The sequence below is a fragment of the Oreochromis aureus genome, linkage group 13 (genome assembly GCF_013358895.1).
Source record: "Oreochromis aureus strain Israel breed Guangdong linkage group 13, ZZ_aureus, whole genome shotgun sequence".
Taxonomy (NCBI): domain Eukaryota; kingdom Metazoa; phylum Chordata; class Actinopteri; order Cichliformes; family Cichlidae; genus Oreochromis; species Oreochromis aureus.
Window position 1 is genome coordinate 6,539,564 of NC_052954.1, and position 16,706 is coordinate 6,556,269.

The following is a 16,706-nucleotide window of genomic DNA, read 5'->3' on the forward strand; positions in this document are numbered from 1 at the left end:
AATCTTTATTAATCCAAGACAATTAGAACAGTAACAGAGTGAACTAAATTTAATAATACAATATATTGAAAAGTTAATAAAATATAAGAAATAGCTCTGATATATATAAATAGCTCAATTACAAATATCCAGAATATTACAGAGATGAAATATAAATGACTGACATTTTACTCTAACCTGTAAAACTTTTTTATTTCTTAATTTCACTGTAGAGCATGTGCAAAAGTAACTATTGCTCTGTGTACTGTGCATTAGATGGAGGAGTTGTACAGGCAGGAATGATTTCCTGTGTCGTTCTGTGGTCCATTTGTGTAATCTAAGTCTCTCACTGAGCGTGCTCCTGTGACCGTTGGCATCTGCAACACCCAACCTGCCGCCCCAGCATGCAACAGCATAGAGGATGAGTTATCATTGGCTCCGATTTGAGAGTCACGACCATCTCTGAGCAGCATATCAAATACATCACATGTGTGCAAATGAATTGCATGCGGTGTTGTCAAATGTTTGTGTGTTGGAGGTATTTCCACTCTTTGTTTTATTAAAAATGGAAAAAACCCAACATGTTTTTTTAGTATGCGTTTCAGTTAAAGAAAAGACTCACAAACAAGCTGCAACTAAGGCCCAGCAGTCTTCAGCTGCAAGGGATTTTTATCCAAGTAAAAAAAAGAATTTTGACATTTTATTTTTGTTAAAACCATTGAATTAAAGCTGAACCTCAATCACATCTTCTTTATAATCCACAAAGTCAAAATAGCAACAACAATGAGTTGACAGTTGTGTGACATCAGGCTGCCTCTGTTTTTTTAGTTTTGGGAAGTGACTTCTGGTACATCCATATGCTGATGATGGGATACAACAGAGAATAACTCTTTTAGTCAGTGTGATTGTTTTTAATGTCGCTCTTAATTGATCTGTTATTGTATATTTTTCACATGTTCGTATGGGATATTGTATTTGTTTTAAATGTTATGTACTTGTGTGGTACATGTATTTTGACTTTTGTTGTCATGGTGCCAGGTGTCTCTTGGAAATGAGATTTGTAATCTTTACCTGGATAAATAAAGGACTAGCAGTTCCTGGGAATTAGGAGGCAGGAATAACAGTGAATAGCTTGTGTATTGTATATCAGAACAGATGGTTAATTTGTTGGTAAATTATCAACTGTGACACATGTTAATTTTGTGTGAACCATAAAGGACAATATGTATCATGAGTGGATGTATTATCCTTTATTGCACTCTCAAATAAGATAAAGTTTTCTTCATTCTCCTGTTTTCTTCGAGTCAGGTTATGCCAGATGTGGCAGATCATCTTGCAGGAGGATAACAATCAGCCCATTTGCTGACTGAGAGACTACAGCCACTTAGAGTTGTGCACCCAGAAAGAGGAAAGAGACATTGGGTGAGTCACTAAGCCCAGAGATTTGATTGCTTATACACGCATGGATGCAAAGGAAACAAAAACAACCATTCCAGACAAAGACAAAAAGATAAACAGAACCATATGCTCTTTGATATCTATTTATAATTAAGGCAACTGAGAGAACTAGTGAACCAGCTTATCCCCTCCCTTTGTGATTATCCTCTCTATCTTCCAATCATTCTCTCCGCTTGCTGTAATGAGGTAATTTGTCTGCAGAACACTGAATACAAGCTGATATCTGAGACTTCTTGAGGTTAAATATTTACTTTATGAGGAACTGTGAACTACTTTCAGGGCATGTGGGAATATAGATGTTAGAACATTTGTAGTGTGGTGTTTTGGGAACTCAAATGAGATTTCTGCCTTTTCAAGTGTCTGCGTGTAATCCGGTTAGTCAGTGTCAATAATGAATAATTAGTATCTTTGAAAACCTTTTCATGACACAGTTGATGTGTTCTTTGCGCAAATACCCTGATGTCATACCTGAACAGAGAATTTCCAGACATTTGCTGACTCTGTGCAACAGCTTTCTTTTGTCTCTGCTTCTGTGTTGTGCATATTTATGCAGTAAGACGTGCATCTTCGTACCTGTACAGTTCCTTATTTGTCCCCGTAAGGACCCTGTAGTAGACCAGAAATTTTGTCTATGAGTTAAGAAGACTTCTGCTCTGTATTGCAGGATAGATGTAGTCTGACGCAAATTTTCTCCAGCAAGGAATTATTTCTAGCATTATTAATCCCCAGTAGACAGGCTTTCAAACCCCAACTGAGATATACTGAACTGAGAGTTCAGTATATCGTGATTTCCTGTAATAAATACAGGCAGAAATGGTGATATGAAATAATCAGATTGTTATTACAGGCACACCAGAACTTTAAAGCTGAATGCTGAGGTCAGTATGCTAGCAAACTAACAGTAATAATGCTAACATTACTGATGTTTCAAAAGTAATGTTTGCTATTTTAGTTTAGCATGTCAGTTAATTAGCAGGTACGCTGATGAAAATAGCCTATAATTCTTTTGATATGTGGCCACAAACCATTAAGGCTTCTTCAGTTTGCTGGATTAAACCAAAGAAACCTCTTGGATGAAAGGTGAAACCAAAAAGAGGTCCAGCTGCTTTCATTTCAAACATTTAAGTCTACCATGATCTGGATGACTGAGAACCTACACAGACATTTAGGCATAAACCGTAAAATGTAACACAGATTTAAATTTGGACTGAATGAAGGTGCTGGATAAACGTCAACAGATATGTGAATATTTTAATTTTAAAGTAATCTGGATCCCCACTGGAGACCAGTAATGGTTTTTACAGCATCCCATAGTGGTACAATAATTGTCTGGTTACTTCAAAGCTCAGAGTGGTTGATGGAGAGACGAACCAACAGGCTGAGGTTGTCAACACCAGAGACACTGCTAAAAAGATAACAACAAACTGTATTTAAACTTACACTGAATTATTGGTGGGTACATTTATATAGCACCAATAAGGTGGCAACTCATTGGTTATAACACTGTGATTATTCTGTATGAGGACACACTGTAAAAGATTAGAGTTGCTAAAATATAGCGAGAGTACCAACAGGCTTTTTTTTCATATATTAAAATGACAATATAGAAATAAAAAGTTTTAATTGTGTACATGTAACAAATCTACACAAAAAAAGATGTGGATCCAGACAACTTTATCAAAAAGCTGATTGTACTGAATATATTTTAGAAGTCAGAAACAGTTATAGTTACAGTTTACACAGTACTTAACCTGTATAACATGGTGAATACAGAGAATTATATTTATGATGTACCTCACTTGTTCTCAGACAGGCTCTTTCATGTCACTGCAGTCCCTTCTTACTTTAGCAAGTGTACCTCTTCAGACATGGGGAGCTAAGATTGCCTTAAAGATGAATTAGTTCATGTTAACACTCGTGTAAAAGTGCTGTGTCATCACAGACTCACAGTATATTTTTACTGAAACCTTGTTATGATTAAAAAAAGAAAAAAAAGAAAAAAAAGAAGAAGAACAAATATCAAAATCAGGTATATTTTAGTGGGTGAGTCACTCGAGACCCTTAGCTGTAGATGAACAACCAGCTCTTTTCTATCAGAGCCTATATGAATCAACTGTCTTGTCATTTGGGACATGGCTACCTTCACTCAGCTTGGCAACCCAATAGTATGGAGCTGACTGAGAAATAGTAGATACACCCGAATAAATACACCTCTTCCTCTTGTTAGTTCATAATAATCCCATTTCCTTAAGTTAAATCAGCCCTGTTGGTCATTTTGCACTTTCTTTACAGTCTCTGCATTCATTATCATCATCATCATCATCATCATCGTCATCTCATCACACTGAGACAAAAGAGGTTCAGATCTCTTCATAACATTGTCAAGAGACTGTACGTTTTTTTTCTCAGGCTCTATGAAAATGTAGCAAACGATCAAAGCAAATCATATTCACAAGGAGCTGCATGTCATTTTTGGGTAAAGTTAAAAAACAACAACAAGCAGACTGGAGTTTGTCATACAAACATTTCTCAGAGGCAGAGCTGCTCTGAAGGCAGAAATAATCTCATTAGTTCAGTTACAGTAGTCACACTGCACATTGACATTCCCAGCATGCAGAGGGCCCAGCACAGCTGACGCACTAAAGGACCCGTGCTTAAAGCTATATTATGTGACCCCACTTGATCAGCAAGTTTGCATTAACTAGTGACTCTAGCTGGTATCTCTACAATGTGCTAATGATCCTGCTCATATACTGCTGATGATGACGCTGTCTTTAAATTGCACAAAGGTTTGGTGGCTGGAGCCAGAGAACATTAACCTGAAGCAAAACTTGTGTCTATATTAAACTGGAGCCTTTTGAAGTCTGACGTTTAGACTTATGTCTGACAAGTTTCACATTCACTGTTCACACGTAGCACCGTCACTTCCACCATAACCAGCAAACTGAATTTTAAACACGAATCGTCACAACTTTGTCATCACAAGTTGATGAAGGGAAGCATGATTTGTGGTCTGAGTTGTTGTTATTTTGTCGGATTTTTTTTTTTTTGGCAAAACTACATGGATGCTACATTTTTCACTTCAAATCCAGTTTCTTTTTCTCTTTTATATTACAAAGTCTCTTAAATACTTCATCTGTTTTTAGTGGGCTTTGCATTGTATGCATCTTGAAGGCACTTGTCCATTAGTTTACACATCTGGCTTGACTGTGTTAAAGCTACAGTGGACAAAATCATTTTGGCAACAATGGAAAAAAGAAAATCGATAACCTCCCAGCATGCTGTAATCCAGCAGTCACAGAGGAAAGTGGACTGCTGCACTTTCTCTGGGTTTTGTTTTCAGGCTTTAATAAAGCTAGCTCCTGATCGTCGAGGCGATCCGCACAGACTGGATTAGTTGATCGCCAAGAGGTGAAGTAATAATTCTGTGACCACACCATTAAAAAGTAGCTTTATTTAAATCTGACTTCCAGATTATCCCACTGTGAAGTGCTGCACCTCCCTCCCTCTCTCTCCCTCCACGTCTGCTCCGCTTGGATTGCTAATTCTTGGTGTGCCCAGGTGGATGCTCACTGAATCTCTTCCACCTCTGTTTAAAACAGTTAAACTTCACTTGATGTCAGCTGGGAAAAGAGGACAAAGTTGAAGAGAGCCAAAACTGAAAAACTTGGTGCTAACTTCTGACTTGATATGCCTTTTCGGCCTTAAACAAGTCCTCCACTACAGAGCTTTCTGGTCTCTGGGCCATACCCAGCTATTGTTGATAGTGATGATCATCGCTATCATGGTTGCGTTAGTTTGACTAAAAGAATTTCTGTTTTGTGTCTACAAAGCTAGTCATGAATGGGACTTCCAACGGGTGAACATACCCAGAGCACTCGGAGCTGTGCATGGCTGCACAAAGAGAGAATAACACCAAACTAAATTAGCCATGTTTTTGCAAAATGTACACCTTTTATCTAAAGAAATGAATTCCAAGCAGGAACATGCAGGACGTTCACGTAGGAGAGAGGTTTGAATTCTGTATGATGTTAACAGTGAAGTTACCTTGTTTTGGGCACATAATCTTGTGCTCATCTGGTAGAAGGAACCCCAACGATTGGAAAGCCATAGGAGATGGCTGGCTATTTTTTAACTTTCTCCTTTTTTTCTGCCTTTGGTTGATTTCTACCTACTGCAACTCTATCATGAATCCCATCTACATACAGATTAAATGTGATTACAATTCCCAACTCTCGCCTTATTCAGTTTGCCGGGAATGTTCTTTGGCTTTCCTTATTTCCTCTCATATTTATATTTATTTCCACTTTCAGAGGAGCTCTGCCTCAAAAATACTCACATTACTAAAAGTACTGTGTGTCAGATTGTGGAACAGGATTCTGTACAGTGACAGGTCAATTGACTGAAGAGCCGTGGAGTGCTGCTGGACGTACGTTCTATTCTCAGACCTCCAGGAGACTCTGAGGCACTGGTTGCTGGTGGTCAGGCTGGAGGCGACAAATAGGCTTGTTGCACATGGGGCACACGCTGCGAATCTCTAACCATTTTAGCAGACACCTGCATCAATGTGGATAGACATGAGGGAAAGTCACAAAGTTGCAAAGTTATGTGAAAAGATTCAGTTTTAACCACATAGCATCCATCAGATCACCAGAGAAATACTTAAGGTTCCATTTTAACAACATGTTAAACAAGCACAGTCTCAGAAGCAAGATCATGGTACCTTTTAACTTAGCTCCTTTACATGGATTTTGGCCTTTCAGCTTTCCTATTTTAAGATTTAGACCTGGATATACAAAGTAGGTGAAAAGTCTATATAAAAGGGTCAATATGAACTGAACCTACCCTGCCCCAAAAAAGATCCCTGGCGACCCAATGATGGTTTAGTGGTTAAAAACACAACAAAAGAGAAATACAGGAACAGTGACAGCTCACACACTTTGTAAATAGCATGTACATTCCACAAGCTGGTCTAAAACTGCTGCTGTTATTGTCACACCTAAGCTGCGGGGTAAATTCAAGGCTCAGTTACAAAAGTCCTCCTGTTCAAACATGCACGGTCAAGAGTTCTTAGAAATCTGGTAGTCATTTCCTGTGAGCGTTGCTGGGCATCTTTTTCCAAATTTTACGGCCTCAGTGAATGCGTCAGCTGCTAATTGAAGGCAGAGACCAGCAAGAAATTTGCACATGTCGTTTCTCCAGCTGGTCGAGATCCTCGCACATTTCACTAAAATTTTAAGGTTTTAAAAAAGACGAATGGAGCCACGGTCAGGCAGTCAGCTTAGGTGCATGATTACAAGTTTGTGAAACCACTAAAACAAATGAGTTTGAGTTTGGAGTTTTCATAACATGGAGTCAGTTGTTTGCTCTCATGAAGGTTTGATAATTACCATGGAATGATGTACTAAACAACTTACTTTTTGTGAAAAGCATGGGAACACGGGCACACTCCAAGCTCGTCCCTGCTGCGAAACTCTTCCAAGCACACTGCACATGTTTGCTGAAAAGGCCAAATGACAGTTTAATTCAAAATTCAAATTGATTACCTTTTTTTTACACTTATTACATAACATCAGGGTGTGATTTAACAGTAGAGACCATCTTTTCATTCGCTCATTGGTAGCTTAAAAGTTACATTAAGATATAGCAGTTACTATAATTTTTCAGAGATCTTCCAGAAGCTCCTGAAGCACACATTTATTGCTAGCTGTGAGTTTCTCTTGGGAGAATAACCACAACACCAATTTTGGCATTTAATCAGTTATTCGATTGCTTTACTTTTCCAAAATCTAATTAAGCTTATTATGATGTATCAAACTGCTAAAATAATGAAATATAAATACATAACATGTAGCACAAAGTGGTAGCTACAATCATGAAGTCATGCTCGTGGAGCACCTGTAACAGCAATAACTTAAAGTACTTGTTTTCTGCATGACTTTATCAGTGGCTCCTATACAATGTGGCTTCAGTTCATTGAGGTTTGTAGGCATTTGTTTATGCACGAAGGTTCTGTCACAGCATGTCAGCCGGGTTGAAGTCTGGACTTCGACTGGGTCACTTTGATTCTTTTCTTTTTTACCCATTCGGGTTGTAGATTTGCATCTGTACCTGGGATCATTGACCTGTTTTATGACCCAGTTTGGGTCAAGCTTTATCTGTCAGACAGATGGCACATTTGACTCAGAATACTTTGGTATACAAAGGAGTTAATGGTTGACTCAGTGACTGCAAGGTGCCCAGTTCCTGTAGACTGACCAGATCACTAAAAGCCAAATGTGAGACAAAAACTGTTTTTGTGTAGGAGAAAGCGGGACGACAACACTTGAAAAAACTCAAACTTGAAAATAAAACTCCAATCAATTGTGCATGTTACCAGATTGTAAATGACTATGTATGGGCCAATTATGCACCTGTTTTCTGTTTTATTTCACTGCTATTTCAGCAGTTTGTATGTTTCACTTTTGATTAATCTAAATCTAGATGCCAAATCCACAGAGCGGCATACTTTTTTCAGCCATATCTGACAATTTTAGCCATTTTTATCCAATTATGACCCAAAAAATTATTGTGTTAGTTCACACCATAGTTCCCTCCTGTGGGAAAATGAAAACTAACTCTAGCAAAGAAGACAAAAATTCTTTCTAAGAACATACTACCACTTCATTTTTGTTGTAATAGTTTGCACCATATTCAACAAAATCTGCTAGTTAAATTTGATGACTTGTAACATTCACTGATGAGTATGGCGTTGGACAGGTGACTATCTGACTTTCATAAAAAACCTTCCCTTCATATATACTGGGTAAATGCTAGACTTTAGAGTCTATTTAAAATGTGGCTGTTATTTACTGTCATAATTTCAATAAAGGAGTATAGGTGTACTTAGGTTTTCACAGGGCTGCCTAGATTACTGTGAGTGAAAACTTTCACATGACTGTAATTACTGTAGCTAGCTAAACCTCAAAACCAGTAGCTAATGGGTAAGAAAGTAGTTCTAAAGGTAACTGGCAGGTTTTACATAATGTATAATGCTTTTACATGGTCTCTTCTTATTTGACCTTTAAAGATATGATTGCATTTTGTCATAAGAGTCAAAGGAGTAGTATGAAGTTTACACTTATCTGATCCTATCCTATATTTACGCTGCAGTCACACCAAACAATGGTTCCCTATTTCTTTGGGTGAATTACAGATTTACTACAGCTCAGCAGTAAATTGGGCTTCCATTTAATCCCTTTATTTAGTTTTGCTTTTCACATTTTAAATCACTCAACAAAAAGGATGTATAATAAATATCTTTTAAATGGTTAACACTGGGGCTGGTTCCTGTTCATCTCAGCCCAGTTTGCCCCTTTAACTTACACCAAGTAGGCTCAGTTTCTTCTCCGCTCCTTTTAAAACAACCTGTTGAAAAGAAGGGATTTGTGTAAAAAAGTATATATATGGCAGTTCTCTAGAAAAAGTGAACGTCAGTGTAACTGGATTACAATTTGGCACTTGTCATATTGGTCACAATATCAATATATTACCTCGTTGTAGCCGTACTGCCCTCTAGCACCTCGTCGCCTCAGTCTGTGAAGCACAAACAAAAAACATATTATTATTTAGACGCATGGAAGCTGTAAACTATGTCTGATGCTTCCATATCTGTCTTCACCATTACAAGTCTTGTCATGCTGTAGGAATCAGCTGGGATAGTACTTTGAGCAGGTCTGGAATTCACACAATGTGAAACTCATGTATCAGCCTGTCCATCCACTCTTGTACTGAGCAGAACTGCAACTCTGTCAGGAATGTGCGGTTGTAGGAAAAAAATCTGCCTGAAATTCAGTTTTACTGCACTGATCACAAGCTGTGTAAAGCATAAATAGATTAGCGTTATTTTGGGTTTGGGGAACAAATAAATATCTAGTTCACCAATCCCTTACTAAATTTGAAGGATAAATAAAAACGATTGAGTTACAAGTTTCCCAAGGCACCTTTGTCTCCGGGGTATCTTCACTACACCTTTGCTAGCGAAACCACAATATGACTGATGAAACATGACTTCATCAATCCATTTAGACAGACTTTTTCCAGGAATGCTAGCGCTTGAAAGCAACACACTGTCCTAACCCTGTTCTGTCAGCACTTCATTTTGTCAAACAACAATGTTCCATGTATTTCCACATAATGCAATGACAGTGGAAAATACTATCTCCTAATGTTCAGAGTCAGCCATTAAGATCTGCTCATGTGAACCCACCCCATAATATAATTTAGCTTGTTTCAGCTGGACTGATAGTTTCATGTGACTCATTTCAACTCCCATATGAATGTCAAATGATAAAAGATGATACGAAGAAGCAAGTCTGGCTGTGGATGAAACACAGTTGCAAGAAACTGAGAAATAAGATATTTTGTTTTGTAACACACTCCAATATAGGTAAAAAAAAAAAAAAAAAAAAATCCTGCACAAGGGAATGGAGGATTAAATATGTCTTGGAACTATTTTTGACTTTTTTGCTATTTGTATTTGTAAGTTAGTTGTACATTTCTGTCTACTTAACAGCAGATTTTATGATGTTTATTAAAAGAGAAAGACCTATTTACTTTTTGGGATCACAGACCAATTCCACTGAGAGTCTGACAGACTTAGAATGAATTAATGCACATGACTAAATGGTGACTAGTTTATAGAAACACACAAATATAAGAGTTTTGTAGAGTTATCTGATGCAGAAGCTCTAAAGCCGTACTGCCTTTTGTCCTGTACCTGAACAGGTAGCAGCAGAAGATGAGGCTGAGCATGAGGATGAAGAGGCCAATGCCCAGGATGATTATGTAGACGTTGAGCGGCAGTTCGTACAATGTTAAAGATGTCATCTTGCAGTAAGGATCAGAGTTCTGCAGTCCGAGGTTACATAGACACCCTAAGAGAATAGGATACACACAGAGGAAAAAGACTGCACCCAGTGTATAAACTATCTCAACCTGTATAAAAACAGCTAGAGCAACACAGTTTGGCTCACAAGAAAACTAATTCTGTAACTACTTGCACGTTAGTGTAAACCAGTCCCACCACAATAGCTTATCACAGCTGATTTTTTTTATACTAAGGAAATTTGCTCAGATTTTAATTTAATGACATAATAAACATTTTAGTTATTCAGATTTATGAAAAGGTATTTTGAGCTATATAATAAATACCTATAGCAGCAATCATTTATGAATGGTTTCAAGTTAAAATACAGTTAATTATTAAACTGGAACATTTTACAATATCAGTGTATAATATTTCCATAATACGTTGGTAGTGGCCTCTGTAAGGCTCACTGTTCACATATCTTGACACAAAGAACAAGCCACCCATGAATATACTATTCGTGATAATGCAAATACGGATTCATGTTTTCACAGGCCTGGTTGTATGGGAACACAATAAAAAAAGCTATTAGTCAGCTAATTCAGTTGTGGAATTAAAATGCCAACAGAAATCATTAAGAAAGGAAGAAAGCATGCTTGCTTTTTCTGCACAGAATATTTATGACCCAAATAGTTTGCAAAATTCATAAAGATGTGGGCAAGCTTCTATTTAATTTCATTCTGAACAATTTATGTCCTTTGTCTGTAGTTCTGAAATGACCCTAATAGCCCAATATGTTATAGAGACATATATATATATGTGTGTGTACAAAAGGAAAGGAAAAGCTAATATACACATAGGTTTTTTTTTCAATGCCCCATAAAGAGTTAACGACCGATAAACGTGTAACATTTACCAGCTACAACCAGAACTTTCCTCAGGAGTTGGTGGACAACAAATAGCCAAAAGTTGTAATCAGTTAATGTTCCAAACATTTTAGCTTTTAAAATCAGGCTGTTAAACTTGTTTCAAAAAATATACTAGTCTGGACTTAAAGCTTCCCATGTGTGTTACGTTGCTATTTTAGATCAAGGGAATGAAGGTCAACAACATAAGTTTAACACCTGTGTGTATAAACACATTTTTATGTGAGTATTAGACCACCCAGCTCCACCAGAGGTTTGCCTGTGGTGTATATTCCACACAGGTCACTGTAGCAAACATATCCCATCATACATCACCCTGTCTAGCAATCCTACACTTCATCTCTTTCCACCCTCCACAGCGGATGTAGGGTTGGGTTTTAGGGGGTGCACTCTTGTGTCTGTGCAATCGGTAAAGCCTGGCACACAAGCTGCACACGACATCTGTGAAGCCTCTTGTTTCAAATTGCAAACTGCTTACACTGTTAGCATTCTTGGGCTTCCCAGAGTGTTTGAATTCAGGTGAAAGTTGAAGTATGATTGTGGGATTTTGAGGTCAGATTTTTGTTTCTGGTGATGTTTGCTATCCTTATGATGAAGACGGAGAAAACAAGCAGCTTTCCACACACTAAAATAGACCGACTTTAATATGAAGTTTTATATCCATCCTTGCATCACAAAGGAATGTGTTCTACTTGCTTTTTGGCCCAACACCCCTTAGTTTAGCTTGGGGAGAAACAAGTTCTTAGCCTGAGGGGTTTGAGCAAGGCACTTTTCATTCCGTGCAACAAACGTCAGGTTTAAACCACAGTAATTAACGTTGTCACAAGGCTAAAGTGCAGGACGTTAAGCTACAGTGGAGGAAGTCTGGTTCAGAAGTCGCTCTCTAATGGACAAGGGTCACTGCAGCAGGTTACAGTCTCGGGGGGTTTTAGGAGGAGGGTTAAGGAGGATGTCTGGACGAAGGAGGTAATCTTAGCACGATGCTAGTAAATCATTGATAGAGGAGCACTAAAGGCTAGGCCACTGTGCACATGCATTAGTTGGGGATAGGATTGTATCATTGTTGAACATAACTAGCTTTATTTTGGTGTGTTTTGGATGGAAAATTTGTAGAAATGTGTAGCATAAAAAATCCTTAAGATGATTATGTAGGAAAAAACTCTTTTTTGGCCTAGTTGTTACTGTTGTCATAACTTCGTGACATCAGAATAGGGTTGGGTCAGCTCTTCACTAATCTAGTGACTGTGGAAAGTCCTTCCTCACCTCTTAGTAACAACTATATATAAACACGTCTTACCTACAAACAGCTTAATAATGTATAAATCAGTTGCTAGAAAACACCAGTAGCATTATCCAATCAAAATCAGTTAACTATGTATAAGGAAATCGTGGTGGAATAACTTAATATAACTATTTTAGGAGGGCAAACTGGCTCCAGGTCACTTACCGTTACACCAGTGGACAGGATGCATCAAATGTTCATATAGCAATGTTCATATAGCAAACCGAGTAAGCCGTTCCAGTATCACAAAATATGATTTGCACAACTTTTCTGGGATTGTTTCCAGCACTGAAAATGATGTCCGCCTCCAGGTTCCTCTTATATCTGTGTTAAATCCTTGTGGTCTAGAGTCAGTACACCTGATCAGAGACGCCTAGGACCTTGAACACAATTTTTCAGTCTGCTGTGATGATTTTACCCCATGAATGTCATTAAAAAACATCCACTTATGTGAGATTTTGACTCCCGGACGGCTGCGAATGTATCAGAGGTAGAAACTAAAGTGCTCCTTTGTGCATTCCCAACACATGACAAAGAATCCGACGTGGTGTTGTGCTGATGAGAAGACACCAATGTCACTGACAAGACAAGGAAATGTATTCCAAATCCCATACAGCACTTTTGTTATGAGCCTCTGGCTTTGTCTCCCCCTTCAAAACACTGTGACAAGGCTGTCCTTCCCTTCCTCTTCTTCTGTTCTCTTTTCCCGTTCTTCTCACTCCTTTGTCCGCTCCTTTTAGATCTCCACGCCGCTTTCGTCCTCTCTGGCTGTGAAAACCTGCCGTTGCCAATTATGGAGAGACAAAGGGAGGGACGTGGACGGGTTCTCCCGGCAGCACAGCCAGCCAAGCAGGCGGGCAGCCTCTCAGTGTTCCCGTGGAAAGCAGCAACTCATCTCTTCCCCCGGCTTCCTGCTGTGAACACAGAACACGGAGAGGTATGTCAACGCAGGAAGACAATGCAGCCAATGTTAACTCAGACCTAGGCTCTCCTCTCTCCGCCTGTGGTTTCTTTTTTTTCTCTTTTCTTCTCACATTCACTCTCCTTCCTCGTCTCTCTTCCCCACGTTCTCTGTCTAAAGGTCTCAGTTTGTAAACAGATCCCTGCTCATGTGATTCGCTGTCTGCATCATAGCTCTGCTTTCACCGCCCCCTCCTTCCTCCTTCCTCCCTCCTTCCCGGCTCGCCTGCGTGCCCTCTTTTTACCCCTCTGGGTTTTCCTTCCACCCACTCTCTCCCCCACCCCATCCCCACCTTCCTATGCAGCTGCAAGCTATTATTGAAGTGGCTGCAGAGCAGATGGCAGACAGGCAGATGTGGGGAAAGTCAGCGATATGACAGTTGAAAGATAGTTTGATTAATTAGATGCTATGTGTTCCACTGATAAACAGCAACTCGCCTTGTTTATGCAAAACTTGTAACCCGAACCAAAGGGGAATTTTGAATCCCTCAAAACTTCCATAAGCCAACTTCCAACTGAACTAAAAATGTAACTGCCTCTGGGCCCCTTGCCCATGTATAAAAATAGCTTCAATAAGCTCAATAATCGTAAAGATAAGTGCCAATTGCAGGTGATAAGACAGGAAGAGAGATGTTAGGAGATAGCTAATCGTGATAGGTAAACATGGAAGGAATATGACACAGAAAGACAGAAGGTTCAGTACAGCTGTTATTGACAGACAGATGGATGGGTGTGTCACTGTGTTTGCTGGTTGTTGCTTTCACCTTTCCAGTGCTTTCACCTGTACAAATGAACCTAGCCAAAGGTAAACAGTCCAGATAAACCACTGTAAACGCAGCCTGAGGTTATGGGCCAGGGAAAAAAAGAAAAAAATGTAGATCTACAGCTCTGCTAAGTGAGGATTAACGGGTTCAGTGAGTTTCTACCCTCAGACCTGCTTTTATAGAAGAAAAATTACAACCCGCCTTATGACTTCAGCTTTTGGCCAGTAAATACTTTCGTTCAGGAGTGAATAACAAATGTTTCATCTCACGAAGAATCACATTAAAAAGAAAAAAGTTATTTAAGTAGCTATAAAAAAAAAAGCTGGTTATGGGACTTCTATGATTTCTTAAAGGTACAGCGTGTAAAATTTAACCACTAGATGTCAGTACATGGCAGATTACGGTCAACTGAATGCTGTTTTTTTTTACCCCTCCCAATTCAAGTACATAATCCTATCTATGGTGGCCACTGTACGACAAACAACTTGGCCAACAGTACAAATGTAGCGAGTGTTTGCTGTCAGTTAGCTGTTTATGCCACATCTATTTCTCCGAAGGAGGCTGTAAAACTTTGCGAAAAGACTCCGATACTCCTTGATTGTCATGGTTCCCTGTGTCTCCCCAGTGATCTCGGTGTTGCTGTTGTTGTTGTTTTCTCTCTCTGTCCTTTCTCTCTCACTCGCCTCTGCTGGGGTTCCCACCTCTGGCCCACGCCCTTGCAAGTAATCACGCACCTGCAGCTCATTGTCCTGAACCCCAGTCACTACTTAAGGCAACAGCTCAGCGTTTCTCATCACTGGATCGTTGTACGACTCTTTCCTGTGTATCGTCGTTTCTAGTGTTTCCCTGGCTTCTAATCGTCTTCTCCTGTACATAGATCTTCTTGGACCCGTCCCTGTTTCCATCCCTGGAGTTGTGATCTTGAGTGTTTTGGTGAGTGGTGTGTGTGGCCAAAGAAGTGTGTGGCTTTCCCCCTCCTTCCCTGGATTCCCTGGAGCCCTATTCCCCTAGCACTTTGTATATAGCACTCGGTGATTGTGTAAATAAACTGTTTATTCTCAACATCAGCAGAGTCCTGCGCTTGAGTTCACTCGTTCATTGTGACATCGATGAGTCAGTGAAGCTCACGTTTGTCCGACTGAGCGATACCAAGGTGAGTTATGGAGAATATTCTAAAATATTCTGTCAGTAAACGCTGCTGTTAGCTGATGTTAGCCTCTGTTAGCCAGTGTAAGAAACTTAAAACTTTCTTGTTGATCTAACATCAATGGACTCGGCTACTTAGTGAATAAACTCTTACACGATCTGATACTGTAGTCAAACTGTTTATCATCTGACAAAGCAATTGCAACAATATTGAGAATAAAAAAACATGTTTATCCACAATTTCGACTTCAGTTAAGGAGATGACGCTTGAGTTGAGGAGGATTAATGAGAAGGACGATGAAAATATACACGTAAAAATATTAAATGGTCATATATAGTTTGAAAGAAGTATTTGTGGTCTTTAAATTAAAAGTAACTTTTAAGACATACTACATGTGTGGCTGGTCCCAAGCCACATACAAAAAAACACAATTGGGCGAAACAACGATATCCACCTCAGTCACTGTATACATGAAGTCAGCGTAACATGCAAACCAGTGCCTGTATTTTTAATGGATTCATTCTAAGTTTATGACAATGCATGAATTTGATGGATGATGTAATTAACCACTAATAAGTGTATATTTATGAGTACAACATTCCTTTTTTGTTTACATAACCTGAAAAAATTACTTATTGCACCTTTTAAGCTGAGTGAGTCTAGCAAAATCAATTTCCTGCTCGGTTGATGTGTGATATAACTGCTATAATATAATATTAACATGGAAATAGAATGAGGTAAAAGTGATATATTTGTTTTTGTATGTCAGAAATATTTATAACTGAGAAAAATATCCAGTTAAAGTTAAAAGAAACAGTAATGTAAAGAATACGTATTCCACATTCAGCCTCTGCAGCTGCTTCACAGAATCCAATGGTCCATCTAGTGGTTGTTGTGCAGAAGTGCAGCATTGGGCTGAGTGCAGCTCCTGGAAGTAGAATTGAGTTAACAGAAAACCCATTCACATTAAACTCGAGAGACAGACTCTAATAATTATCCAGACAAAAAGCCATCCCAGTCCTTTAAGTAGGACTCAAACTCCTTTAGCATTGTCCCAGGAAGTCCCACACAGTTTGCCATCCGATCTGTTATTGCTTTGTGGTCTATGGTCTCAGTTGCAGAACTAAGATCCTGTGATACTAAAATATGCCATTCACTATGTTTAGGTTAAATATGGTTAAACTGCTAATTGGAAGACAAAGCAGTTGTTTAGTTCCAAAAAGCTGCTCAGTTGATTAAAAACTACAAGCCTGTCCGTTGGCTTTAATTAAAATGTAACAGGGGTCAAAAGAAAATAAAATTATTATAATTATTCTGTCAAGTGTTCAGTGGCAAGGTGTGT

At 38.9% G+C, this 16,706-nt stretch overlaps 1 protein-coding gene and 1 long non-coding RNA gene across 2 annotated transcripts; one reads left to right on the forward strand and one right to left on the reverse strand.

The window, feature by feature from the left end:
• Positions 1-2,845: 2,845 nt before the first annotated feature.
• LOC116321317 (RING finger protein 122-like) lies at positions 2,846-13,633 on the reverse strand. The gene is made up of 6 exons (XM_039621746.1): positions 12,659-13,633; positions 10,196-10,352; positions 8,970-9,012; positions 8,803-8,844; positions 6,855-6,937; positions 2,846-5,994 (listed from the first exon to the last, which is right to left on the reverse strand). The coding sequence occupies exons 1-6, from the start codon at positions 12,681-12,683 to the stop codon at positions 5,880-5,882; spliced, it is 465 nt and encodes a 154-aa protein (XP_039477680.1). The 5' UTR covers positions 12,684-13,633; the 3' UTR covers positions 2,846-5,879.
• On the forward strand, positions 13,298-15,284 carry LOC120443326. The gene is made up of 2 exons (XR_005615352.1): positions 13,298-13,430; positions 15,095-15,284. It is a non-coding gene; the product is annotated as an uncharacterized LOC120443326 (long non-coding RNA).
• Positions 15,285-16,706: the final 1,422 nt, after the last annotated feature.